The sequence below is a fragment of the Mustela erminea genome, chromosome 2 (genome assembly GCF_009829155.1).
Source record: "Mustela erminea isolate mMusErm1 chromosome 2, mMusErm1.Pri, whole genome shotgun sequence".
Classification (NCBI taxonomy): Eukaryota; Metazoa; Chordata; class Mammalia; order Carnivora; family Mustelidae; genus Mustela; species Mustela erminea.
In genome coordinates, this window is record NC_045615.1 from 128,840,024 (window position 1) to 128,865,814 (window position 25,791).

Genomic DNA, 25,791 nt, shown 5'->3' on the forward strand with positions numbered 1-25,791 from the left:
CCAAGCCCCGCCTCCACCTCGCTGTGGCGGGCCGGAAGGGCAGTCCCGCGGCCTCCCCAGCTTGGCTACCGGCAGTGCGGGGAAGGCAGCGGCGGCAACCGCGGCTCGGGGAGCGCCCGGCATGGACACCCGGTTGGACCAGGAGACAGCGCGGTGGCTGCGATGGGACAAGGTGAGGGGCGCCAGGGGGAGGGAGCGTCCGGGGGAGCCGTGGGACCCTCCGCACCCCGCAGGCGCCCCTCTGCCTTTCTCGCGGAGAGCGCGGGCGCCTGCGCTTCCTTGCATCCTGCCGCTCGCACCCGCCGGGCGCACGGCCCCGAGGAAGACCCGAGCCGCGATACCGAATTTACCAACATGCAGATCCCGAGCTGCTGGATGGGGAAACGCGAGCCGCCCCGGAAGGCCACAGCTCTCTCCCTCAGCAGCCGGACTCCCGCTTCGGGGAAGCGGAGCCCACCCGGGCAGGTTGATGCTAGGCGCAGTTTCAGTGCATCCACACAGAGGAAGTAGAGTCACAGCTGAATGACGGATCCAGCAGTGGGGAGTGGGTGCAGAGCCGGGGCGAGGTCACCGGGAGTGGGTGCAGAGCCGGGGCAAGGTCAGCCCTCCGTCCCCGGTCACCGGGGAGTCGCAGAGAGAGCAGGGTGGCAAGTACCCTGTGTAGGGTGGTTGGGGGGCGGTCGCTAACTTTTCTCCCCACTGAACTCTTATGTGGTTATTTAAAAGGTGCTCCGGGAAAAGCAAAGCGAAAACTGAGGGCGGGGATCCCTCTGGGTGTGAGCAGGGTTATAACGTTGTAAAAGGGCTTGGCAGCAACTCAGAAAATCCAAGTTGTTTTTCTCATCAAACACGGTTAGACAGAGGAGGAGGAAGCAGGGGTGGCCAGGCCTCCTTGCATTTGGACTGCTTGTGGCAGATCCGAAGTTTCCCCGGGGAAAGTTGTTCCGGGACAAAACGAGCCATCTGGCCATCTGGGGTGCCGGTGGAGGAGTGGGAGAGCAAGCTGGAGCTGTCTGGACTTGGCCGGTCCCAGAGGTCATGTCCAACTGGGGCGTGCGCGCGTTGATGTCGCTCAGACTGCTGGCTCAGCCATCGTTTGGCTGCCGGCGGTGCATCCCCAGAAACAATCCTTTCGTCCATCCTTTGCCTTTTGCTCCTGGGAACTTTGCAAAACAGTTTTCCCATCCACCTCTCCCAGGTAGTCCATTGTGAACGTGGGTCCTCCTGATGGGGCCCGCCTGGCTTCCGGCATCTTCTTCCCCTCTCTGACTTTTCTGGAAAGATAGCACTGCTAGCTTTTCCTCTGTTTATTCTCAGGTGCTAGAACAAAGAGAGAGAATTAGGGACCCCACTCCAGAAAACACCCCTTTTCTTATCTAACTCTCCTACTTGCTCTTTGGGGCATGTAGTTTGTTTTCCCAGAGTGTTCCTTGGCTCCTCTGCTGAACTTGATTCTCATGCTGTTACTCCTGTTTTGGGTCTGAACTTCAAGGTGTTTTAGGTAGACAGGCCTTCCCGGGCAACCAGTGGTAAATTATGTCTCCCTAATACTATCTCTAGATTGGTCCAAAAAAATGAAAACAAAACAAAACAACAAAACAAAAGAAAACCTTGTTTGTGGGTATATTTGTTAATGTCTGGCCCCAGGGTTGACTTCAAAGGCAGGATGCCTTTGGTGGCACAGCCCCTGTTCAGGAGGGCCCAGCACTTGGTTTAATCCTCTGCTGACTTCTTTTGAAATTCTTAAAACTTGTTAAACAAGGAGTCCCACATTTTCCTTTTGCCCTGGGCCCAGACAAGTTAAATAGCTGTCCCTGTCCACTTGCTCATTAACTTCCATGGTTATTAGGGCCTGGCCCGGTGCACAGCTCATACTTACGGAGTGAAGGAAGGGAAATTGCAAGCTGTCATAGGGGGCCAGGTCTTCCTCTCCACCTCTGGCCCCTGAGCAAGAAATGAGGACACATCCCACACAGGATGCTATTGGCAAGTCCCTGGGTGGTTTTTCTTTTCCTGGAAAGAGGGCCTTGTAATTCTTTAGGGAAGGAAACTATTTCTGATAACTTAGTAACTTGAAGTGGGTAGAATTTTTTTTTTTTTTAAGAGGAGGGGAGAAACAGAGGGATAGAAAGAATCTTAACCAGCCTCCACACCCAGCGCAGAGCCCAAGGTGGGGCTCAACTTCATATCCCTGAGATCATGACCTGAGCTGAAATCAAGAGTCACGCACTTAACTGACTAAGCCATCTAGTGGCCCCTAGAATCCTTTTAAAATCATAATTGTTAATGCGTTTTTCAATGAGGCTTTCTCTTTGAAGAAATAAAAACCTAATTTCCACAAAGTGTTGTATCTGTATATGGAGAGAGAGAGTACCTCCCTGGGTAGAGATGAAGGGATATTATCCTTTTTCTCTATTTGTTTTTTAAGATTTTATTTATTTATTTTAGAGAGCTAGAGAGAGAGAGATCACAAGTAGGGGGAGGGCCAGCGGGAGAGGCAGAGAGAGAATCCCAAGCAGATTCCGCACTGAACACAGAGTCTGTTGCGGGACCTGATCCCAGGACCCTGAGATCGTGACCTGAGTGGAAATCAAGTCAGACACTCAACTTACTGAGCCACCCAGGCACCCCTCCTTCTTATTTTTAAGTTTCTACCACTCCTGTTGCTCTTTCCTTTCTTCCTTGGTTCGAGACAGATGCCCAGTGGGGAGCATCCCCCCAACCAAAAGCACTGGAGCGGTCTGGTCTGATTTCCCCCAGGGCCACAAGGCAGGTGCCCTCTGGGTTCCCACCCTGCCTTCATCCCCCTGCCCCCATCCCTTGTGGTGTCTCTGCTGTCAGCTTTGGTCACTCTCATGGCTGATGCTAATCTACTCCGCCCTCCTGACTGTGCAGTTCTGTCTCTGTCTTCTTTGGTTTCTCTCAGGTGATTAGGTCTTTAATGGCTACCAAAGGCCAACTGGCGTCTTCCACATCTACCCTGTGTACAGGAGACTCACCAGATATTGGGTGTGACCTTGAAGTCTGTGTTTCCTCTTTCACTCAACAAATATTTCTTAAATCTCTTCTGTGTTCCAGATCCAAACCCTTCCTTGAGGGGACCTGACAATCTGATTGGTCAGATTGTGCTCTGTGATTAGTGGCTATTGCTTTTAACCCAAAAGGTGGGGGGGGGGGGGTTTACCCGACCCCAAGGTGGAACAATCTGGAAATATGGGCTTGCTTCCAGAAAGCCTAGTTTTTATTGCAATAGCATTTCAAAGTTTAATTACGTGGCATATCTTGGCTGCATGTTCGGTAGTTGGATGATGACTGTGAGATAAAGTGTTTACTTGCTGGTTCCTCCGAACTCTTTATTTAAAAGTCTGATGTGGAATTAATGTGATTGTCATTTTTCCTCCATTCCTAACATTTTCTGCGACTCTTGAACAAAGAAAATTGGGCAATATAAATGAACTTAAATGATTCATGAGTGTCTATTTGAAACAGCTAATATAATAAAGTCACTTAAACTCTGAGGCTTCTCCTCTGTAAATTGGAGTGTCCGTTATTTGTCCACTTCTTGCGGCCATTGCAAGCTTCACATTTGACCAGGTCTGTGAAAGGATTGTACAAATTAGAAGATACTACCGTCATAAGATTTTGATTTAAAGTATATAATCTCATAACTCTGCGGGAAAATTTGAAGATACTAGGGAAGAAAATGAACGTTTGAGTACAACTAAGTTCCAGACAGAGAAAGAGGTTTTGCATTAATTTAATGCAAACCACCTCCGAACCAGCTTGTAAAGGAGCTTCTAGACTGTTCCCATTTTATGGATGAGGAAACTGAGAATTCAAGAAGCTAAATTGGTCTTCCCAAGGGCATCCAGTTGGCAGGTGATGGCATGGCTGGCATTTCATCCCAAACCTATGTGTTCATTCCATTTCTCCAAAAGCACTTGCCATGGTGGGAAAGAAAATAACGCATTATAAAGGAGAAAACGACTTCCTTCTAGTCACGACACTTCTGACACCAAATGTACGGGTTCCCACACCGAGTTATTTTCCAGTTCTCTATGGATACTGACCAACATCCTACAGTTTCCCTCAGTTCTGACACTCAGCTGAGCAGACTGAACATAGACACTGCCCTCAGCTTCAGGGCTCAGTCCCACAAAACTACCCCTCACCTCAGATGCCCGTCAAAAGCCCCAGGTTGTCATCTGTACGTCTGACCAGCCAGCGATACATCAGGGGTACCCATGACCCACATGTCTCAGGGTTGTTTTTTGTTTTTTGCTTTTTTTAAAGATTTTATTTATTTATTTGACAGGCAGAGATTACAAGTAGGCAGAGAGAGAGAGAGAGAGAGAGGAGGAAGCAGGCTCCCTGCTAAGCAGAGAGCCCAGTGCGGGGCTCGATCCCAGGACCCTGGGATCATGACCTGAGCTGAAGGCAGAGGCTTTAACCCACTGAGCCACCCAGGCGCCCCCACACTTCTCAGGTTTGAGAATTTGCTAGAATGGCTCACCGAGCTCAGGGAAGCATTTTACTTAGGATTACCAGCTTTCTTGTACAGGATACAGCTCAGGAACAACCAGATGAAAGAGCTGTGTAAGGCAAGGTGTGTGGGAAGGGGTACAGAGCTTCCCTGCTCTGCCAGTGCCCCAGGTGTTCACCAGCTCTGAAGGTCTCTGACCCTAGGGGTTGAGGGTTTGGGGGGACGTTCTGTTACCCTGAGCGGGATCTAGTCATTGACCACTGGTGGGGGAACCCAGGCTCCAGCCCTCTAGTTACTAGTTGGTTTCTCTGGCAACCAGGTCACTCCCTGGGCATAAACTCAGGTTTGGCTGAAAGGGGTTTATTATGAATAAGAGAAGTTGTTCTTACTCCGCCACTCTGCAAATTCCTCCGGTTTCGGTGAGAAGCTCTATTCCAGGAGCCAGGGACAAAAATGAAATCTGTATTTCATACTGTATCACAGTGTCGCAGATTATAATTAAAAAATTGAATCCCCTGAAACTAATGTAACATTTTGTGTCACTATACTTCAATACACACACACCCACAAAAACCTTACCTCGTATTTCAACTTTTAATGTCATCAGAAAACTGGAAAGCCATAGGTATAGGACTTTTCAAATATATACATTTTCCCCCTATAGGTTAAATTATTGTGGGTCTTTTAAAAATATTTCAGATGTTTAATTCTGTTATTCAGTTGGCTGTATCTGTTGTACACGTTTCTGTTTCGCAGAATCCTTTAACTTTGGAGTCAGCAAAACAACTAATTAAGGATGGAAATAAAGAAGAACTACAGAAATGTTTTGGGGCTCGAATGGAGTTTGGGACAGCCGGCCTTCGAGCAGCTATGGGAACGGGAATTGCTCGTATGAATGACTTGACCATCATCCAGACTACACAGGTACCACATTTTTCTATTTCTTGGTTATTCTTTTTTTTTTTTTTAAGATTTTTAAAAAATTTTATTTATTTGACAGAGATAACAAGTAGGCAGAGAGGCAGGGAGAGAGAGAGAAGAAGGGAAGCGGGCCCCCTTCTGAGCAGAGAAGCCGACATGGGGCTCTATCCCAGGACCCTGAGATCATGACCGGAGCCAAAGGCAGAGGCTTTAACCTAGTGATCCACCCAGGCGCCCTTATTTCTTGGTTATTCTTAACATGTTCCCAGCTGTAGCGGATAAACTGAGGCGTGTTGACAATTTTAAGCATTTATTTGAGCAAAAACCCATTTGAGTCTTGGGCAGTATCAAGTTTAGGAGCCCCCCCACTGGCAGGAGTGGGGCGGGTGGGGGGGACTTTCAGAGAAGAAGCAGAAGCGGAGCGAGGAAATTAATAGATTGGCTATAGCTCTTGTGGTTGCCTTTTTCAGGTAAGTCCCTCTGGCTGTTTGTAATTGGCTCTCCTTAGGTTTGAATTTAACCTTCAGGCCTTTACAGGCTCGGCTTTGGATTTGCTTCTATAGGCTACCAAGACATTAAAGCCTCCACAGTCTAATGGCCTCCTTGTCTAATTAATACACCCCTGGGCTCCTTTTGTATTCGAGGGACCTATATAATTTTAATTATGGCCAGGTCTTGTGGGTTTGCCGAGACCCAGGGAGTCATACATTTACTCAGTACAATGAGGCTCGTGCAGTTGGTTAAAAGGTACGTGTTTCAAAATTCATACAGCCTGCTTTTCTTTCTTTCTTCTTTTTTTTTCTTCCTCCCTCCCTCTCTCTTTTCCTTCTCTCCCTCTCTCCCTCCCTTTCCTTCTTTCTTCCTTTCTTTCTACAGAGATTTATTGAATGTCTACCAAGTGCCAGGCTTTGAAGATACAACAATGACTTAAACAGACAGATTCCCTCGTGGAACTTTCATTCCAGTGCAAATCCACCAGCTAAGCTGGAGACTTTTGTGGTCTCGTACTTTGCAATGGTGATACCGATGCACAAACTGAGAAGCTTTTCTCACTGCTAGAGTAACCAGAAGCTGATTCTGTTTCATGTGAATTGATAGTATAGGTGGAAATTATTGCTGAGTTCCTTTTCCTTCATTTGTCAGTTTTACAGTCAAGAGTGTACACCCAACTTTTAGGAATACAGATGAAATCTTTCTGCCACGGAGTAGCTAGAGTTTTGTTTACGAAGGAAATGAAGACTCGATGATTCTGTTTCTTCCTACTTAGACTTGTTAAAAGATGAAGGCGACTTTAATTCGGAGGGGAGAAGAATCCAGAAGAGTTGACTAACGATGATTATGTGTACCTTACATGTAGCTCCCAGCATCAAAGGCAGACCTGGGCATGTGCTAGTGAAACCCTAATAAGGAGGTCTTGCATAAGGGTATGGGGTTGCCATGGAAACGCTGGCTCCGAAGTCCTGTTCAGCACTAGGGCTCCCTGAGATCTTTTTGGAGGGAAGGCTCGGAGTGGAGTGAGCCTGGGAATCCTGTTCCAGTTTATGGCTAGCATGGAATCGTGCCCCTGGCTAAGGTCACCCTGTGCTCTAGGTACTAGGACTGTATAACACATCACCCAAGCACAGTGGTTTTAAACAGCCACATTTATTTTGCTTACAAATCTTTAGGTGGAGGTCAGTGAGGACGGCTCACCTCTTCAGGGCTTCGCATCACTGGAGCCAGCTTAGAGGCTAGAATCACTGAAAGCTCATTCACACTCAAGTCTGCAGTGCCTGCTGACTTTTGGCTGAGACCTTAGCTGGGGCTGGAGCCTTCCTACAACGTGGCTAGGAGAGCAGCCAGGGAGAGCACCCACAGAGAGTATATACAGGTGGCAGCTGTGTTGACTTTTCTTTTAGGACCTAGCCTTGAAAGTCATACAAACTCACTTCCGTCATATTCTCTTAGGTAGCAGTGACCCAAGAAGGTTGTTCCTGTTCAAGGAGAGAGCACATAGACACCCACCTCTCAATGGAGGAATGTCACTGTCCCATTAGAGGAGCACAGGGAATGGAATATATGCACATGGCTCTCTTTGGAAAGACCAGTTGGTTCCATCCCCTGTTAGGCATCATTGTTGGGGATTCTAAGGGATTCCAGATGAACCCAGAGCCTTTTCTTCTGTATTCACCTACATCTCATTTGTAGGTATGGTGAAATTGATCCACAGAAAGCTCTTACGCCCTATCTCATACATCTTTTCCCCTAGGGGAATTGGTCTCTTCTGGGAGTAGACCTTGTGATAGGTAAGAATCCCACAAAACTAAAATGAGTAGATCCTTGAAAGGTCAGCTGATGCAACCAGCCACTCGTTGTGATAATTTCCTCTAGAGTCGCCACTACTTTGAAGTAGGTTATCCAGCCTACACTGAATGTTTACAGTAGGCAACAAGGATGCTACGAGTTAGGACAATTTTTGAAGTCTTAGGAGTGGTTAATAATCAGCAAAAGAGGCTCCCAGGACAGACCAGCCAGGCTTCCATCCCCAGCCTGGGGTGGCGTCACCGAGCAGAATGTGCTGACTTTCTCTGTGGCCCAGGCCCTCCTGCTGCTGGCCTCCAGTGTGAACTCTTCCCCTAACGGTGCTCCAAAATTTATCCGCTTGGATTTAAGAAGCAGGTATATGTGAGTCATAAATGTCCCCGTAGGAAACGGGGTAGAGAATGGAGGGAAATTTCTGTGTTGCTGGCCTCACGATAGCAGTTCTAATTTCCTCAAAGGCTCCTTCACCAGGCCACCTCGCGTTGATGATGGAGAGCCCTCACCGTCTTCTGAAATAACCATTCTGTCTCTGGGTTGTACTCATTAAAGAATGGTTTTGGGGTGCCTGGGTGGCCTCAGTCGGTTAAGCAGCCAACTCTTAATTTCTGCTCAGGTCATGATCTTAGGGTGGTGAGATCGAGCCTCCCATTGGGCTCTGCGCTGGGCGTGGAACCTGCTTAAGATTCTCTGTCTCCCTCCGCCCCTCCCTCCTGCTCTAAACAAAAAGATGAAAAAAAGAATGGTTTTGTGATTTTGAGCTTAAATCTGTCTTTAGCTTTCACATGTTGGTCATGGTTTGAGCTTCTGAAGCTGTACAAAGTTCATTTCCTGTCTCCTGTAATCACATTTCAATTCCATAAACCTCCCTCAGCACATACTGAGTTTATTCTCTAGAATAAACATCCCTCTTCTCTTAGCCATTTTCTCAGGCCCTCAGTCCCAGCTGGCCCCAGAGTTTTTTAGAGTGACTTGGTAGTGTGAGGATTCTGGGCTAAGACTGGGTGCTTTTTGTGCCCTCGAACACTGAAGCCACAGCACGGGGACCGATGGGAGCTGGGGCAGAGGGTGCTGTCACTGGTGTAAGCCTTAGAGCCATCTGGGTACCTTCTGGAAAACCCATAGAACCAATGCACACATGTCCTTCTTATCGCTCAACCTCAGAAGGGCTGCCCAAAGCAGTATTTTTGTCTAAGAAAAATGAAAGGTATTCTCCATTGGCACTGCTCTGGCCACAAAGCTGTAAAGTATCTCCCCTCCCAAACACGAAGAGTTATATTTACTTTTTTAAAAGATGTCCCTTTAAGGGTGGAACCAAAAAAAAGACTTTCTTCAGTCAAAGTGAAATAAGTAATATTATTACTCAGTCAACCCGCTTTCCTTTTATAAAAAACCCATTTTGTCCCATGAGATAAACCTATCAAATTCAGGATTCAGTGTTTCTCTAATCTTCCATATTTCCAATTGATGTGATTTACGGCGCCCACTGAGATTCGGGAATTGTGTGTTCCATCAGCAGGTGGGAATCACCCAAAATCCACACAATTTTTAGATGTGTCATTGGCTGAGCCGTGTGATGGGACTGAAAAGACCTCGGCCTGCTGGTCAGCAAGATCACAAGTAGAACAGGTTTAGATCAGATAATCGTCAAAAACTTAAAAATCATACTACGTTTCCTTCACCTACTGTGTTACCGAGCAGGGAGAAATGTCTGAAACACCTTTTCCTCAGACATCTTAGAATTCGTGTGAAGGGAGGAATGTAGACCTTGAAGGAAAGTGATAAAAATAATGCTCATAACAGCAAACAGATAGTGCTTGCTGGGTGTCGGATGCCAGCACTCAGGTTTTAATTAATTTAATCCTAGAAACAGCCCTTTGAGGTGGGTACTATTGTTTTCCTGTTTTACAGAATAGGAAAGTGAGGCATCAAGCAGTTAAGGGATTTGTCATTTGTTCTCGAAGGTGGCAGAGGGGAGTAGGAGCCCACAGGTTCTGTGTGCTTTTAACCCCTGCCTGTACCACCTCTAACTGGACCCAGGTAGATATCCAGGCTCTGTTTTTCATGAGTCTGGGCAAGCTAGCGCCTCTGAACCTTAGCTTTCCCGTCTGTACAATGGGATTCCTTGGCAAAGTTTATCTGGAGGTTACCGAGAACAGATACTAAGTGTCTAGCACAGTGCCTCAGACATACAGGGAGACAATAAATAAAGCTGTTATTTTCTTATCGTTCAGTTTGTTTAATTATCCATGGGATTTTTTTTAGGGGTTTTGCAGATATCTGGAAAAGCAGTTCAGTGACCTGAAGCAAAGAGGTGTTGTGATCAGCTTTGATGCGCGAGCTCATCCACCGAGTGGAGGCAACAGCAAAAGGTATGGAAAGATACATAAGAAACCATTTTTTGTAGGTATTGTGTGGTTTTATCTTTAATCACCTCACGTACATTTGTCAGCCCCATTGCTTCCCTATGAGAATGATGAGTACATTCTGTTTGCAACTTTTATGAATTCTGGTTTTACGTTTGGGTTAAAAGAATGAAATTATTCAGACAAAAGAGAATTTAAGGTCTGTCTAAAGGAGAGACATATTTTTAAAGAGGCAGCATTATTTCTCCCTCTCCCTTTCTTCCATTTGCCTTTTTTTTTTTTAAAGATTTTATTTATTTATTTGACAGAGAGAGACAGCAAGAGAGGGAACACAGCAGAGGGAGTAGGAGAGGGAGAAGCAGGCTCCCCGCAGAGCAGGGAGCCCGATGTGGGGCTCAGTCCCAGTACCCTGGGATCGTGACCTGAGCCAAAGTCAGATGCCTAACGACTGAGCCACCCAGACGCCCCCATATATTTTTCTTCCCCCACTATTCATTATGCCCCTTGAGCTCCTTCCCATTTCGTGAGCACCTGTTTTCAGTTTCATTCTTGTATCATTCTCAAACCATCGGGACTCTCACATAGCCACCAGCAGATGATGATGCAGATGCCGAAGCGGATGATGAAGATGCTATTAATAGTAATTGGAGCAATTGCTTGAGTGCTGGATATGAACAAGGCCCTTAGCTATTTGCTTATTCAATTCTCACAACAGCTGATAAAGTGTGTACTTTTATCTCTGTGCTTTGATGTCATGAAGTGAGATAAGGAGTCACAGTTTCAGCATAAAGAAGCTGACAGCAGTGGTCAGCTAACTTTATTTCTAAAGGGTAAAGAGTTAAACATTTTACACAATATGGGACATATAGTCTGTCACAACTACTCAACTCTGGCCCCGAGCACAAGAAGCACAACCATAGCTAATGCATACTGAATGGGCATGGTGATGTTCCAATAAAACTTTATTGACAGATGGGCCCTAGGTTGCCGTCCCCTGCTCTTAATGATGTTACATGACCCTCTTTTCCACTTGAACGCTTCCCCTATTATGATGAATCTTTGTGTCACTCCAGAGTGAATATATTAGTAGTTTCTTAGAGTGGAAGAACATACAAATATTTAATATTAATGAAAGGTCTCATTACCTTTACAGCACAGAAGGAGTTCATAGAGTCTTTTTTTTTTTTAAGATTGTTTTTTAAATTACAGTATGAGTATGAGTATGAGAAACAGAGCGTGGGCAGTGAGGAGCATCAGGGCCAGAGGGAGAAGCAGGCTCCCTGCTGAGCAGGGAGCCGGATGAGGACTCGATCCCAGGACCCTGGGGTCATGACCCAAGACGAAGCAGATGCCCAACTGACTGAGCCACCCAGGTGCCCCAAGTTCACGGAGTCCTAATCTTTGCCCCTGAAGAGCCTCTAATCTAAGAGAGGAGCATTGATAGGAACAAATGTGCACCTCTGAGGGACTCTGGCCAGGGCATAAGATTAGATACTGTTAGCTGCTAGACTAAACTCGGAATGACATAAGATTTTTGCCCTTTTTTCTTTTTTAAAGATTTTATTTACTTAGTTATAGAGAAAACACAAGATGGAGGAGAAGGACAGAGAGGGAGAGAGAGAACCTCGAGCAGACTCTGTGCCGAGTGACAAGTCCCAGATGGGACTTGATCTCAGGACTCTGGGATCATGACCTGAGCCGAAATCAAGAGTTGGATGCTCAGCCAACCCAGCCTTCCAGGCGCCCCCATAATATTTTTGCTCCTAAGTTGCAGACTCAAAAATGTGGTTTATGTCAGTACAGCAAGAGAGAAGCCGTAGCTCTACATTTTTAAGAGAGAGGCGTAGTATAAGCCAGAATATTAGTTCATCAGTTTTTAGTTAGTGAGTCTACAGTTAGAATTAGGTCATACTTGGGGCACCTGGTGGTGGCTCAGTTGGTTAAGCACCTGCCTTCAGCTCAGGTCATGATCCCAGGGTGCTGAGATCGAGTCCCCTGCATGGCACTCCCTGTTCACTGGGGAATCTGCTTCTCCCTCTCCCTCTGCTGTTCCCTCTGCTTGTGCTCTGTCTCTCTTTGTCACATAAATAATCTTTAAAAATCTTTAAATTACCTTCTTAAAAAATCTTTAAAACTTAAAAAAAATCTTTAAACAATCTTTTTAAAAATCTTAAACAAAAAAAAAAAAGAAAGAAAGAAAGAAAAAGAATTAGGTCATAAGCATGCTTTTCTGTCTCCGGGGGCCGGGTCACTGCCTCCAGCCAGAGCATGTGCCATGCACATACATGGCCAACTGTGCCTGTGGAGCTTCTGAAATTGCTTCTTTTGGGGCTGATTCTCAGCTTCTGGTTGACACATCCTTCGGATATGTTCATGTTGGTGATTAAGGTATGGATATTTCTCGCTCTGGCCTTAGAGCCATAGCATTTCCAGAAAGTGACCGCTCTGTTGTGCTCTGAGTTTATGGCTCAAGTCTCTGGGTGTGATGGCGTGGAATGGAGCCCAGGGTCGCTCCATTCCACAACATGCAAGATGTTCAGAGATAGTCGCATAAGTACCGAAGCAGTACATGGTCAAACATTATGGTGAGTAAATGGACTCTCGTTAAAGAGGCAGAAATGACTGCAGGTGCAGAACTTTATCTAAGGAATTGTTTATTAGTCCTTTCATCTCCCAATTTTAAATATCTGATGGGGAAATATAAACACATAAACAGTAACCATCAAGCATACACAGAGAACACATTGAATCTTTCCTGTGCAGATCTGTTACTTAGTTGGTATATACTGTGCAGATCTGTTACTTAGTTGGTATATATAATGTGTGCGCTGTGCGTCTCCCTTGCTTCTTTCAAGAAAGGGCCTTTAGGGCACCTGGGTGGCTCAGTGGGTTAAGCCTCTGCCTTCGGTTCAGATCATGATCTCAGGGTCCTGGGATCGAGGCCTGCATTGAGCTCTCTGCTCAGCAGGGAGCCTGCTTCCTCCTCTCTCTCTCTCTGCCTGCCTCTCTGCCTACTTGTGATCTCTGTCTGTCAAATAAAATCTTTAAGAAAAAAAAAAAAAAAAACACCTTTAAGTCACTCAGAACACAAGAAAAACATTCCATGAGGGGGAAAGTGACATCTGTTTGAAGTTACTTCAGTTCTGATGACTACAGTTTAGACTTACTTCAGATTTTTATTAAAATTGCTTTTGCTGAATTTTGTTATTTTTGTGAGTTTCCCTTCGTAGAGTCTTTTCTTTTTCCCCCACTGTCAAAATCTTGTTTTTTTTACTGTGAATCCTAGGAATTTTAATGCTCATGTTGTGAAAACACAGAGATCTCTTTGTGCCCAGCCAGCTTCCAGAATAGTGTTGGCTAAAGCTGGTGCTCAAAAAATATTTGGAAAGAGGGGTTCCTGAGTGGCTCAGTCATTAAGCATCTTCCTTTGGCTTGGGTCATGATCCCAGAATCCTAGGATCGAGCCCCACATTGGGCTCCGTGTTCAGCGTGGAGCCTGCTTCTCCCTCTCCCACTCTCTCTGCTTGTGTTCCCTCTCTTGCTGTCTCTCTCTGTCAAATGGATAAAATCTTAAAAAAAAAAAATTGGGGGAAGAGAAGGAATACATATCTGTTTATTTAATCCTATAATGGTATGTGGTTCAATGAAAGTAGACTGCTCAGCTTTTGTGATAAAATAGTCTACCCCAAGGCTGAAGAAAGATTTGATGCCCGGTTCTGTGTCCTGCCCTAAGCTAGCCCTGTGGAAGGTGAGAAAAACGTCAGTGTCAGATGTCAGATGTAAGTCTTGTTTTAAAGGGCTGAATGGAGCCAAGATGTGTCTCTGCCCGATGTATGTATCACATACATACACACTCTCCTACATATGCCAATATGCCTTATATTTCATGAGACGACGTCTAATCAGATGCTAGTCTGTGTGGCTTCTATTGGATTGTGAGAACTTTAGATAAGGGTTTCTCAGCCTCTGCCCTGTTGACATGGGATGTCCTACTGGGCTGGGTGAGTCTTTGTTGGGGCCTGCTGTGTGCATTGTAAGGTGTTCGGTGGCGTCCCCAGCCTCTAGCCTGCTCTAGCAATCCCCAGTGATCCTCAAAAACATCTTGGGCATTTCAGATGTCCCATAAGAGGGGCAGAATTGCCCTTGGCTGAGAACCCCTGAGACGGAACAGAAAAACTTGGGTGAGGCCCTCGGCCAGCTGCTGTGGGACTTGTTTGACATGAGGCAACTCACCTGGCTTTTCTTGGCTTTAGTCCCATCTCTGTAAACCAAAGGGATGGAACGAGATGACTCCTGAGACTGCTCCAAGGTCAGTGTTCTGTGCCAATGGAAATACAATGAATGACCTGAAGAAGGGGTCGAGCAGTCATTTCCTTCCTCACCGGCACCCCGGGTCCTGACACGCTCCTCTCCTTTCTCCCCCCGTCACGCTGCATTTCCAGATTTGCCCGACTTGCTGCAACCACATTTATCACTCAAGGGATTCCTGTGTACCTCTTTTCTGGTATAACCCCAACCCCCTTTGTGGTAAGTAACCCTTTCTGTTTCTAATTTTCCCTCACGGGATCAGGGATGGGACGTGGCTGTGTTCCATGGTCTTTAAGCTATTGGGATTTGGGTATTTATTTGACAGGAGAGCCCGTTGGCATTTATCAGGCATTCTCTCACCTCTCTGGGTATGTTCTCCCCACATCCTAATAATATCTCTCAGGTGTTCAACCCCTAATGCATCAGAGTTTATTTTTTTCTAAGTGCAGTTTTCCTTCTTAGCATTCAAAGGGTATTTTAACTAGTTAGCAAAATATCTTTTGTTTGCTGTCTGTGTTTTCATTGGGTTTGTGTGTCTTTTTCTCACTGGCACAGGCAGGAAACTCCTTGGGTAGAAATCTGAATTCACCTCAAACCGTGTCTCCCCCTGAATGTTTTTGACAAGTTGATTAACCAGCTTTTGCTACACACGTTTTGTTCTAAATACTGTTCGTGACCACGACATGAAGCCTGCTTGGGGACTATGACAACTGTTCTTTTTAAGTAGATGGAACTTTTTAAAAATGGGGCCAGGTGCTGCGAATGTACATTTTTTAAGAAATTAAGCCAAAAATGTGAGTGGAATGCAGTTTCTTACATCGGGTGGACAAGAGGTGAATAAATAGAGAAGCCAGCTCCACTGGCTCGAGTGCATGGACAGGTAGATGCCGCACCTTCCGGGTTTTCAATAACCCAGTAGACACACAACGGCACAGCCAGATGTAGCTTGGATTTCATTGTTCAATGGAAAAACTGCCATGTGTTCTAGCATCCTTGCTCTTCTGTACAATGTCAGTGTTAACTGCTATTATTTTTCTACCAGACATTAATTATAAGAGTATCTCCTGAACATTTTCCCGTGCTGTGGCGTGGTTCTCCTCTTTTCTTTGCTTGGGGAATATAAAATAACCCCTAAAGGGACAAAAGACCACAGAGATCTTGGTGGCAGGCTGGAGGGGGGCTGATGGTTAGAATCTCAGGCTGTGTAGTAAATCTTACCTGCAGCCCCAAAAATATTTTTTTTTAAAAGATTTTTTCTTTATTTATCTGACAGAGATCACAAGTAGGCAGAGAGGCAGGCAGAGAGAGAAGGAAGCAGGCTACCTGCAGAGCAGAAAGCCCGATGTGGGGCTCGTTCCCAGGACCCTGGGATCATGACCCGAGCCGAAGGCAGAGGCTTAACCCACTGAGCCACCCAGGTGCCCCACCCAAAAATATTTTTAAAAAAAAGATTTTATTTATTTATTTGACAGAGATCACAAGTAGGAAGAGAGGCAAGCAGGCAGGGGAAGGGTGGAAGCAGTCTCCCTGCTGAGCAGAAAGCCTGATGCGGGACTTGATCCCAGGACCCTGAGATCATGACCTGAGCCAAAGGCAGAGGCTTAACCTACTGAGCCACCCAGGGAGCCCAAGGGAGGAGAGCCCCATCCCTCTCCCCATCTGGGGAACTAAAGTCTCACAAAGATGGGAGCCGAGTAGAAATACAAAAAAGGGATTTCCAACGTTGGAGCGGGCGATGAGTGAGCAGGCCGTAGGAGCACTCCATTTCTTCAACATTACCCTGCCCTGTTCCCTAAAAGCAAATGGGAAAGAAGACAAAGCCACTGGAGGGAAGAAACAGAATCCATAAGCTTCTGCCCTGAGCTGAGAGATGAAAAGAATGTGACATGAAGGATTAGAACTTTTTTTGTTTGAACAGATTTCTGGTTCTACCAAGTGGAAGACAGAATGAGAAGAAGGCACCTAGGAAAATACTCACCTGTCTTCTTGGGGTAGGGTGCATGTCCCTCAATTTTGAGCCATCATAGTAAGGATCATCCGGTGTGGCACAAACATACAGAATGACACCTTCTTATGATGTTTTTCTATTATGTGTATTAAAAGAGAGCAAGTTGGGGCCCCGGGGTGGCTCAGTGGGCTAAAGCCTCTGCTTTCAGCTCAGGTCCTGATCCCAGGGTCCTGGGAGCGAGCCCCACATCAGGCTCTCTCCTCAGCAGGGAGCCTGCTTCCTACTTTCTCTCTGCCTGCCTCTCTGCCTACTTGTGATCTCTATCTGTCAAATAAATAAATAAGATCTTTAAAAAAATAAAAGAGAACAAGTTGATACAAACAGTTTACAAGACCCAGGCTGAGGATCTCTGATTTTTCACTTAAAAGTGTTGTTGTTTCTTGCCTTTACAGCCCTACACGGTGTTGCATTTGAAACTTTGTGCTGGAATCATGATAACTGCCTCCCACAACCCAAAGCAGGATAACGGGTACAAGGTATTCTGCTCTTTCTCTCCGTACCCGTGTCCTCTGTCTGCACCTGTTCCTTTATGGTGCAGGTACGGAGGCTGTATTTCCATGAACCTAAGCCATCTGGATACGTGCCTGCCTTCTCCAGGTCTACTGGGACAACGGAGCTCAGATCATCTCTCCTCATGACAAGGCGATTTCTCAAGCTATTGAAGAAAATCTGGAGCCGTGGCCTCAAGCTTGGGACGATTCTTTAATTAACGGCAGTCCACTGCTTCATGACCCGAGTGCTTCCATCAATGAGAGCTACTTTGAAGACCTTAAAAAATACTGTTTTCACAGGTAAGTGGATTGTAAACTCACCTCCTATGAGCTCAAATAAGGTGATTCAGTCAAATGCTCTCATTTTTCGTTCAGTTTTTCTCTCGATGGGTACGTATACTGTGGCTGCATCTGATTTTAGAGGGTGTAGGTCAAGGGTCAGCAGTTTTTTCTTGTAAGGACAGGTGATTCATAATTTGGGCTTTGTGAGCCACTGTCTTACAACTGCCCTTTTCCCCTCCAGTTCAATTGTCATGGGTCCCTTCTGTGCTCACCTCTACTGGTCCTGACTCTTCCACTGTCATGCCGCACCCCTATGTGTAACCCAGGGATGCAGACTTAGGACATGCAATGAGGGAAGAAGCCGTCGAGCCGAGGAACAGTGTTGTCCTGCTGTGACATGCTTGGAGCCCCACCACCCCTGACTGTACCCCCAGGAAGAGACCACTGATTTTAAAGAGGCACAGTTTCTCGGCTGTCTCTAATACTGTTTCTGTGGGACCACTGGGAACGGAGGCTGCAGGGTAGAGTGTGGACCCCCATTGCCTCTGGAGGGAGCGGCCCTCCTTGCCAGGTGTTACCATGTGCAAATGGAGGTCAGGAGTCTCCAGATGCCGGATTTGTTCTCCCTGACAGAAAGGAGAAACCTACATTTTCTGTGCAAAATCTCGTCATTTTTGAATGTGGGGGACCATTCTGTCAACGGTGTACACCCCAAATGGAACACATGTGTGCGCCTTCCCTCTGTCCCTCTGATTGGATGTCATGGAGACAAGGATTTTGACTGCCTCGCTCCTCTAGGGAGCATCGGTGACAACGCGCTCAATGCCTTGATGCTAGTGTGGGTATGCATGCAGGGTGTCGTAAGCGGCAGGTCCTGTAGCAACATTGCACGGGCATCGACGGAGTTGGCCATGAGTAATAAATCACTCTCCAAACACGTTCTACCTGTTGACGCTCCCACCAGCAGAGTCCCAACTGTATCTGTATCCAGCTCAATGACGTAATATCTCGAGTGTATCAGAACAGTATGTGATCCATATATCTACCTGTGCTGAGGATCATCAAATTTCTTATTTTGCTAGATGAAAGCAATATCTTACTTTAAGTATGAATCAATTATTTTTTCCTGTTTATTTCACCTATATTTTTCTATATATTTATTCATTTTTTTTGCATTTGTGAAACCTCTTTGCTCGTAGAGAAAACCGATCTTCATTTATTTCAAATGTTGTTTTCCCTTCTGTTGTTGTTAACTTTGGACTTTTTTATTGAAACTTTTTGATGAACTCATAAAAAATGGATAATGTCTATCAGTCTTCTAATTTATGAGTTCTAAGTTTTGTGTTGTACTCAGACTTTCTTTATACCAAGATTATTTTTACCCCTTATTTCTAGGGCTTGCATATTTACATTTTATAATGTTTTTAAATCTTTTCAGTCATTAGTGATTTTTTAATTCTGTGTGAGACGTGAAATAGCAAAGCAGATTGGTTTTTTTTTTTTTAAGATTTTATTTATTTATTTGACAGAGAGAAATCACAAGTAGGCAGAGAGGCAGGCAGAGAGAGAGGAGGAAGCAGGCACCCTGCTGAGCAGAGAGCCCGACGTGGGACTCAAACCCAGGACCCTGAGATCATGACCTGAGCCGAAGGCAGTGGCTTAACCCACTGAGCCACCCAGGCGCCCCAGCAGATTGGTTTTTATTTTTTTTTTAGGTTTTGCTGTTACACCAACACATTAAATTAAAGATTCTGTCTTTGTTGATTAATTGGAAATATCACTTTATCAACTAATTCCCCACTTGGATTGAGTGTTTATATAGATAGTTTCTACAGGCCTTTACTTTCACTGATTAATTTTTTTTATAAAGTTTTTTTTTTTTTAAATTTTTGGACAGAGAGAGAAATCACAAGTAGGCAGAACAGTAGGCAGAGAGAGAGAGGGGGAAGCAGTCTCCCTGCTGAGCAGAGAGCCCAAGGCGGGACTCAATCCCAGGATCCTGAGATCATGACCTGAGCCGAAGGCAGAGGCTTTAACCCACTGAGCCACCCAGGTGCCCCTTTACTGATTAATTTAATCTCATTTTAATCCTCACAGTAATGCTAAGGGTAGGTTCTGGTGTATCACCATTTTATAGATGAGAAAATTGTGACAGAGAGGTTGAGTAAATAACCAACAGTCACACAGTTTATAAGTGACAGAACTCTAGGAATTACATTCAGAGTATGTCTTCAGAGCGTGTTAACCATAAAGCCATTCCAGCTTCTCATATATATTTCCCATTTCAAACTCGATCAACTTCTACTCTCTATTTTGTTCCTTTAATTGCCTTTTTAATCTAATTCTAAACTGTTCTAATTATGATAGCTTTATCCTTCACTTTAATATCTGAGCAATTTTTTCCAGATTTGTTCTCACTAGTCTTGCATATTTATTTTTTCGGATGCACTTTATTTCCTATTTTAAGAGGAGACCTTGTGCATTTATTCACTTTCAAAAGAGATGGGTTAGGTTAGTACAATAACCTAAGATTCAAGCAATTAGAACACTGGAATTTTTATAAGCCTTATTTTTACCTTTCTATAACTTTAACTTTGGATATTAATTGTTATTTTAATATCTGGACCCCGGATAATTTGATAAACAGGATGGTTACTTGACAAAGGAAAAAAAAATTTTTTATCCATCCGTATATAAGATGTTTCTTCCCATTTTGTGAAAAGGGACATTTTGAAAAGCATTTTGAACCTAGTAGAATTAGGAGCTGGGACATTGGCACCAGCAGACAGCCGTGAGTCTGTCCTAGAACCTGAGCCCCAAGTTCTTTCTTGAATCCCACTCTAGGTATAAAAGCTGTGTCATGAATCAAACTCTGAAAGTAATCAGATTTACTGAAAATAACTACAGAGTGAAATTTAAAACTTGAATGTATTGGGGGTAGGGTGTATATTTGGGAAAGGGTCCGTAAGTTTTGCTTCTTTTTTTAAATGGAATTAGAAAGATAGTTGGTTATCTGGTACCTTCTTAATACACCGATTTCTTCCTTTCTTAGGAATCTGGTTCCTTGATAGCAGAGTTTCTAGTTTTGCAAGCCAGGTTTGCGTCTTTTATCTCTATTTTATTCTTTTCCATGCTGTGTTTAATCCTAGGAGTGTGAACAGGGAGACGAAGGTCAAGTTCGTGCACACCTCTGTGCACGGCGTGGGTCATGAGTTTGTGCAGTCGGCTTTCAAAGCTTTTGGCTTTGCTCCTCCTGAAGCTGTTCCCGAACAGAAAGATCCCGATCCTGAGTTCCCAACCGTGAAATACCCGAATCCTGAGGAGGGCAAAGGTGTCTTGGTAATGTCATCTTTTTTGTTCTAAAACTGACCTGTTGTATCCAAAATTCTTACTATCCAGTAAAACAACTTTTTATGTGTTTTCATTGTGCTGAACAAAAAGCCCAGGTTCATCATGAGAAATATTTATATGTATCAGTCACCCATTTCTTCCAAGAGGCTTCAAAATATATGTGTTAGCATCAGGATATGAGAGGTGAAATCAACATCGTATTTTAAATCGAATCGAATTAAGTTTAAATTGACTTTACTGTGCTTGCTAAATGTGAAAAGGGAACAATAATAGAATGGCTATTCATCAAATGATTTTTATTCCTTCATTTTTTTTCTTCCTTCATTTTTTTAATATGAAGTCATGCTACTTAAATTATGGTTGCTTCAACCTTTTTAAAGGTGAGGGTCACAACGATATTCAGAGAGTCCATTTATTTTGGTTGGTTTTGAAGGTTGATCACTTGGCAAGGCCTAGAAATACCACATACAGGCTGTCAGGTGTGGCGGGAATCCCACGGGCAGGTGTGGGTCACGTGCTGATGTTCCCGTTACCTGACCTCTGGCTTAGGAAATATTAGGTGACCCACCAAGACCAGCTCCAGAAATAGAATTCAGCCTTCATTTGGGGAGAGTTCCCTCAGTTCTTAAAGAACAAGATATTTTTAAGGACTGCAATTTGCTCGATTCTTGACTGAAGTAGTCTTTTATGTTCCTATTCTTTTTTAGACTTTATCTTTTGCTTTGGCTGACAAAACCAAGGCCAAAATCATTTTAGCAAATGATCCGGATGCTGATAGACTTGCCGTGGCCGAAAAGCAAGACAGGTACAAGGGATTGTGATTACCCATCTCATAGAAAACATAAGCAATAAAATGTGCTTGGGGAGACTGGACCTATTGGGGAATATTTACCATTTATCACACAAATCGTCACTGTATCGCTAACATACAGTGAAATGCTGTTCTGGGGACCACCAGCGTCATGCAGAGTAAATCAGCCCAGGATGAACTTGGAATTGAAAGTACTATTTATCTTCTCTCGTTTCATCATTGATTTTGTTATTATTAATGGCTCAGTACCTGATGCCCGCAAGTGCATTGTTTGGGTTTGCTGAAGGGTTTGGTGAAGGGGTTGGACCTTTAAGGAAATGTTGAATTTAGTTTAAGCAGACCACAGAGGAAGAGCAGTGGATACCCAGCTTTTAAGACAAGTTTGAGGGGCACTTGGGTGGCTCAGTGGGTTAAGCCGCTGCCTTCGGCTCAGGTCATGATCTCGGGGTCCCGGGATCGAGTCCCACATCGGGCTCTCTGCTCAGCAGGGAGCCTGCTTCCTCCTCTCTCTCTCTCTGCCTGTCTCTCTGCCTGCTTGTGATCTCTGTCTGTCAAATAAATAAATAAATAAATAAATCTTAAAAAAAAAAAAAAAAGACAAGTTTGACCCTAGAGTTTGTCCAGAATTAATAGGACATACGTGGAGAGAAAAGATGAAAGGCGGGCAGGGTCCGAGCAGTTTTGGGTATCAAACAGCACGTGTGATGTTTTGGGAGCAGTGGGGTGCTACTAAAGGATTATGTGTTTTATTTATTTATTTAAAGAGGGAGAGAACGAGATCTGTGGGGGGTCATGATCTGAGCTGAAATCAAAAGTTGAATGCTTAACCTACTTGGGCCACCCAGGCACCCCAAGGGATTAGGGTTTCAGATTATGATCAGACAGATTCAGTTCTAATCCCTTTCTGGGAAGTTCGGCCAGGATGATACTCGTTGAAACACAAAACGTACTTGTAGCCATGTGGACTGCAGAAAGGAGAAGTCCCGCATCTGTTGTCTGGTGGCCTGGTCATCCTAGCATGAACCTGCTCTGGAGCCTGTTAGGCTGTTGCCTTCCAGAAGCCTCAATACTGTCCAGACCAAAAGCGGAGACACACAGTCTGTTATCCTGAGGTGGGATCCTGCCAGGATATTTCTATCATCTTTAAAACCAAAGCTTTATGGGACGCCTGGGTGGCTCAGTTGGTTGGACGACTGCCTTCAGCTCGGGTCATGATCCCGGAGTCCTGGGATCGAGTCCCGCATCAGGCTCCCGGCTCCATGGGGAGTCTGCTTCTCCCTCTGACCTTCTCCTCGCTCATGCTCTCTCTCATTGTCTCTCTCTCTCAAATAAATAAATAAAATCTTTAAAACCAAAGCTTTGGCCAAAGACGAAAGTGTTGTAGATCGTCGCTCTTCCGAGATGGGAGGTTTGTCGAAGGAAACCGGCACAGAGGAGCTGCTCGGATGTTGGTGAAGCAGCAGTCATGTTTCCAGCCAGTTCTTTAAACAAGAAAGACAAGAACATTTGCAGAAACCAGTCCGAGCCTTGTTTGACTTAATTGTCCTGCCCCAGCCGTTTGCAGTGTCTGTCTTAAGGTCACAGTAATGCATTGGTTTTTTTGTTTTGTTTTGTTTTTGTTTTCCAGTGGTGAATGGAGAGTGTTTTCCGGCAATGAGCTGGGGGCCCTCTTAGGCTGGTGGCTTTTTACTTCTTGGAAAGAAAAGAACCCAGATCACAGCGCCCTCAAAGACTTATACATGTTGTCGAGCACCGTCTCCTCCAAAATCTTACGAGCCATTGCCTTAAAGGAGGGCTTTCATTTTGAGGTAACATGTTTCCAGGACTTGCTCTTAGATTTGTTTGGCTCTGTAGATGGACTAAGGCACGTCTTTCTCTTTTGGGTTATCCCTTTAGGAAACACTAACTGGCTTCAAGTGGATGGGAAACCGAGCCAAACAGCTCATAGACCAGGGGAAAAATGTCTTATTTGCATTCGAAGAAGCTATCGGTAAGAAGTGATAATAGTGACTGTAGCATTATTTAGTATATAGAATGCAAATAAATGGGATTTGGATTGGGGTTCAGAAAATTAACAGGAGACCAAGAGTACAACAGCACTCAGAGGGTTGAACTGTCCAACCCTAAAACTGGCTTCTCAGATTTTCTTTTAGCTAAAAAGAATATTTTACAAATAACCAAGCCATTAATGTCAGAGAGTGAATCCTTACCCCGGATGAAAACAGTGATGTTCTACACATGGTGCTTGGATCCCAGGACCCCACATATTTTGGGGAGTAGTGATATTCCCTCAACTGTGGTGATCTCAGATCTGATATGGTTCACTCCTCTTCTGAAAGTGCTGGGCAGAGGTCTGTCCAGAGGAAAGGGGAGGACTTAGTTGTGGGGCTTTCCTCAAAGTGACTGTCACCTGAAAGGACAGCCCCAAGTCCAGCCAGAATGACTGAGAAATACTTGTCTTAAATTGTCAGTGTAGGTGAGGAGGAGGGGGAGCTAGGTAGAGAAATTTGAAATTCAGATGTTAGGGTGGGGGGTATGATTATATTATTATATTATTATAATATATATTATATATTATATATTAGTACTATATAATATATAATATTATTATATTATATTAGCTGTTTGTTTTGTAAAAGCTATTACACTTACATAAGAAGATTCAAAGGGGGCACCTGGGTGGCCCAATCTGTTAAGTGTCTGACTCTTGGTTTCAGCTCAGGTCATGATCTCAGGGTCCTGGGATCGAGCCCCACATTGAGCTCCCTGCTCAGCGGGGAGTCTGCTTAAGATTCTTTCCCTCTGCCCCTCCCCCACATCACTCTGTCTCTGGTTCTCTCCCTCTCTCAAATAAATAAAATCTTTGAAAAAAAAAAAAAGAAGAAGAAGAAGATTCATCTGTATTTCCTGCAGCACAGATGCTCCTATATATCATTTAGTTAATTAATCAAAAGAAGTGTGTAATAGTTTAGCTTTTCCTTTTCCTTTTTGCTACAATTACCTTTCTATAGCTTTTTGGTAAAATTTTTTTCCTTCCATTTGCTTATCAACTTTTTATTGTGCATCAATTACATAGTAACTCTGAGAGAAACAGATGACACTGACCTTAGCCTCGAGCAGTGTGTGTAGATCCCGTTCGTAACCACACGAGAGTACTGGCTAGGCGGTCAAGGTGAAGGACCTAACTCACAAGAACTGTTGGAATTCAGCAAAGACAGAATAAGCGTTGACGAGAACAACTGGAAACCATTTTGTGTGAGCAGGAGGGGTTTGGGCTGGACATAGGGACTGAACAGTTTGTCTAGAAGGGAGACTCTCCTAGGTTATTCAAGCAGGACTTCTGGAAGGCCTGCCTCGAGCTGAGGCGTTGGGCTGGATTCTTGCATGTAAAGGTGGTCAATGTGAAGCATTCACATATTCATACTGTAGAACCTCTCAGGCGAGGGGCAAGGTGCACGGAGATAATGTGCATGTCCAGTGTTTTAAAGGAGCCCACCCCCAAGCGTGGATGCATGACCCATGTTTCCACAGGATATATGTGCTGCCCGTTTGTTCTGGACAAAGACGGAGTCAGCGCCGCGGTCATCATCGCAGAGTTGGCTAGCTTTCTAGCAACCAAGAATCTGTCTTTGTCTCAGCAGCTCAAGGCCATCTATGTGGAGTAAGTTTCTATTTACTCTGTTTAATTTAATTAATAGTTTTCAGTGTTTTAGTATGTTTTTATGTGTCAGACGCTAACATTCTTTCAATGCTCCTTGGTTGTGGATTCTCTTCTGGCAACGAAGGAAAGGATCCCCTTTTCTTTTGATGCTTACCCATTTAACGCTTATTATCAGTCATCACTGCGGTCATCCTCAACAAACAAGAACATCAGTTGCAGAAAGAGCTAACTGAAGAAGGTGATCTTAAGTGTTTGGTGTCAGGAAAGATGCAAGGTGTTCATGAGACATCTACTGAGTTTTTAGAACCATTAGTCAAGTCTGCCTTTATGGTGCAGAAGCGGCCAGGGGTGGTATACATGGGAACGGGGTGGGGTGTGGCCTCCGGGCAATGAAATATTTACCCCCAGATACAGGCTGAAGGCCAGGCAGCAGTTTGGCAATCCCGGAGGACAATTGTACATTTTTTAGGCTAAATTATTCCTTTGAAGCTAGTTATGGCTACTTGTTTCATTTAGTTTAAAACTGGCTGATACATGTTCTGTGTACATCTCGTGTGGGAGTATTTGTTCCTCATTTTGCATATTTATATTTTTTCTGTTGAGATGTACTGACATGAGCTTCAGGTATACAACGTAATGATTCGATATTTGTATATATCACAAAACGATCATTGCAGGAAGTCAAGTTAACATCCACACGCACGGAGTTACACATACTTCTTGTGACGAGAACTTCTAAGATCAGTACTCTTAGCCACTCGCAAATACATAGTACAATATCATTAAATAGAGTCACCGTGCTGTATATTAC

The 25,791-nt window shown here is 44.7% G+C and overlaps 1 protein-coding gene across 1 annotated transcript in view; it reads left to right on the forward strand.

The window, feature by feature from the left end:
* Positions 1 to 25,791, forward strand: part of PGM2 (phosphoglucomutase 2) — a 35,413-nt gene continuing 9,622 nt past the window's right edge. Inside the window, exons 1-11 of the mRNA XM_032334068.1 lie at positions 1 to 172; positions 5,240 to 5,407; positions 9,968 to 10,074; positions 14,511 to 14,595; positions 16,777 to 16,860; positions 16,982 to 17,175; positions 20,307 to 20,496; positions 21,216 to 21,313; positions 22,947 to 23,127; positions 23,216 to 23,309; positions 24,851 to 24,980. Of these exons, the coding sequence (XP_032189959.1) occupies positions 122 to 172; positions 5,240 to 5,407; positions 9,968 to 10,074; positions 14,511 to 14,595; positions 16,777 to 16,860; positions 16,982 to 17,175; positions 20,307 to 20,496; positions 21,216 to 21,313; positions 22,947 to 23,127; positions 23,216 to 23,309; positions 24,851 to 24,980 (1,382 nt within the window). The 5' untranslated portion in view covers positions 1 to 121. The remainder of the gene's footprint in view (positions 173 to 5,239; positions 5,408 to 9,967; positions 10,075 to 14,510; positions 14,596 to 16,776; positions 16,861 to 16,981; positions 17,176 to 20,306; positions 20,497 to 21,215; positions 21,314 to 22,946; positions 23,128 to 23,215; positions 23,310 to 24,850; positions 24,981 to 25,791) is intronic.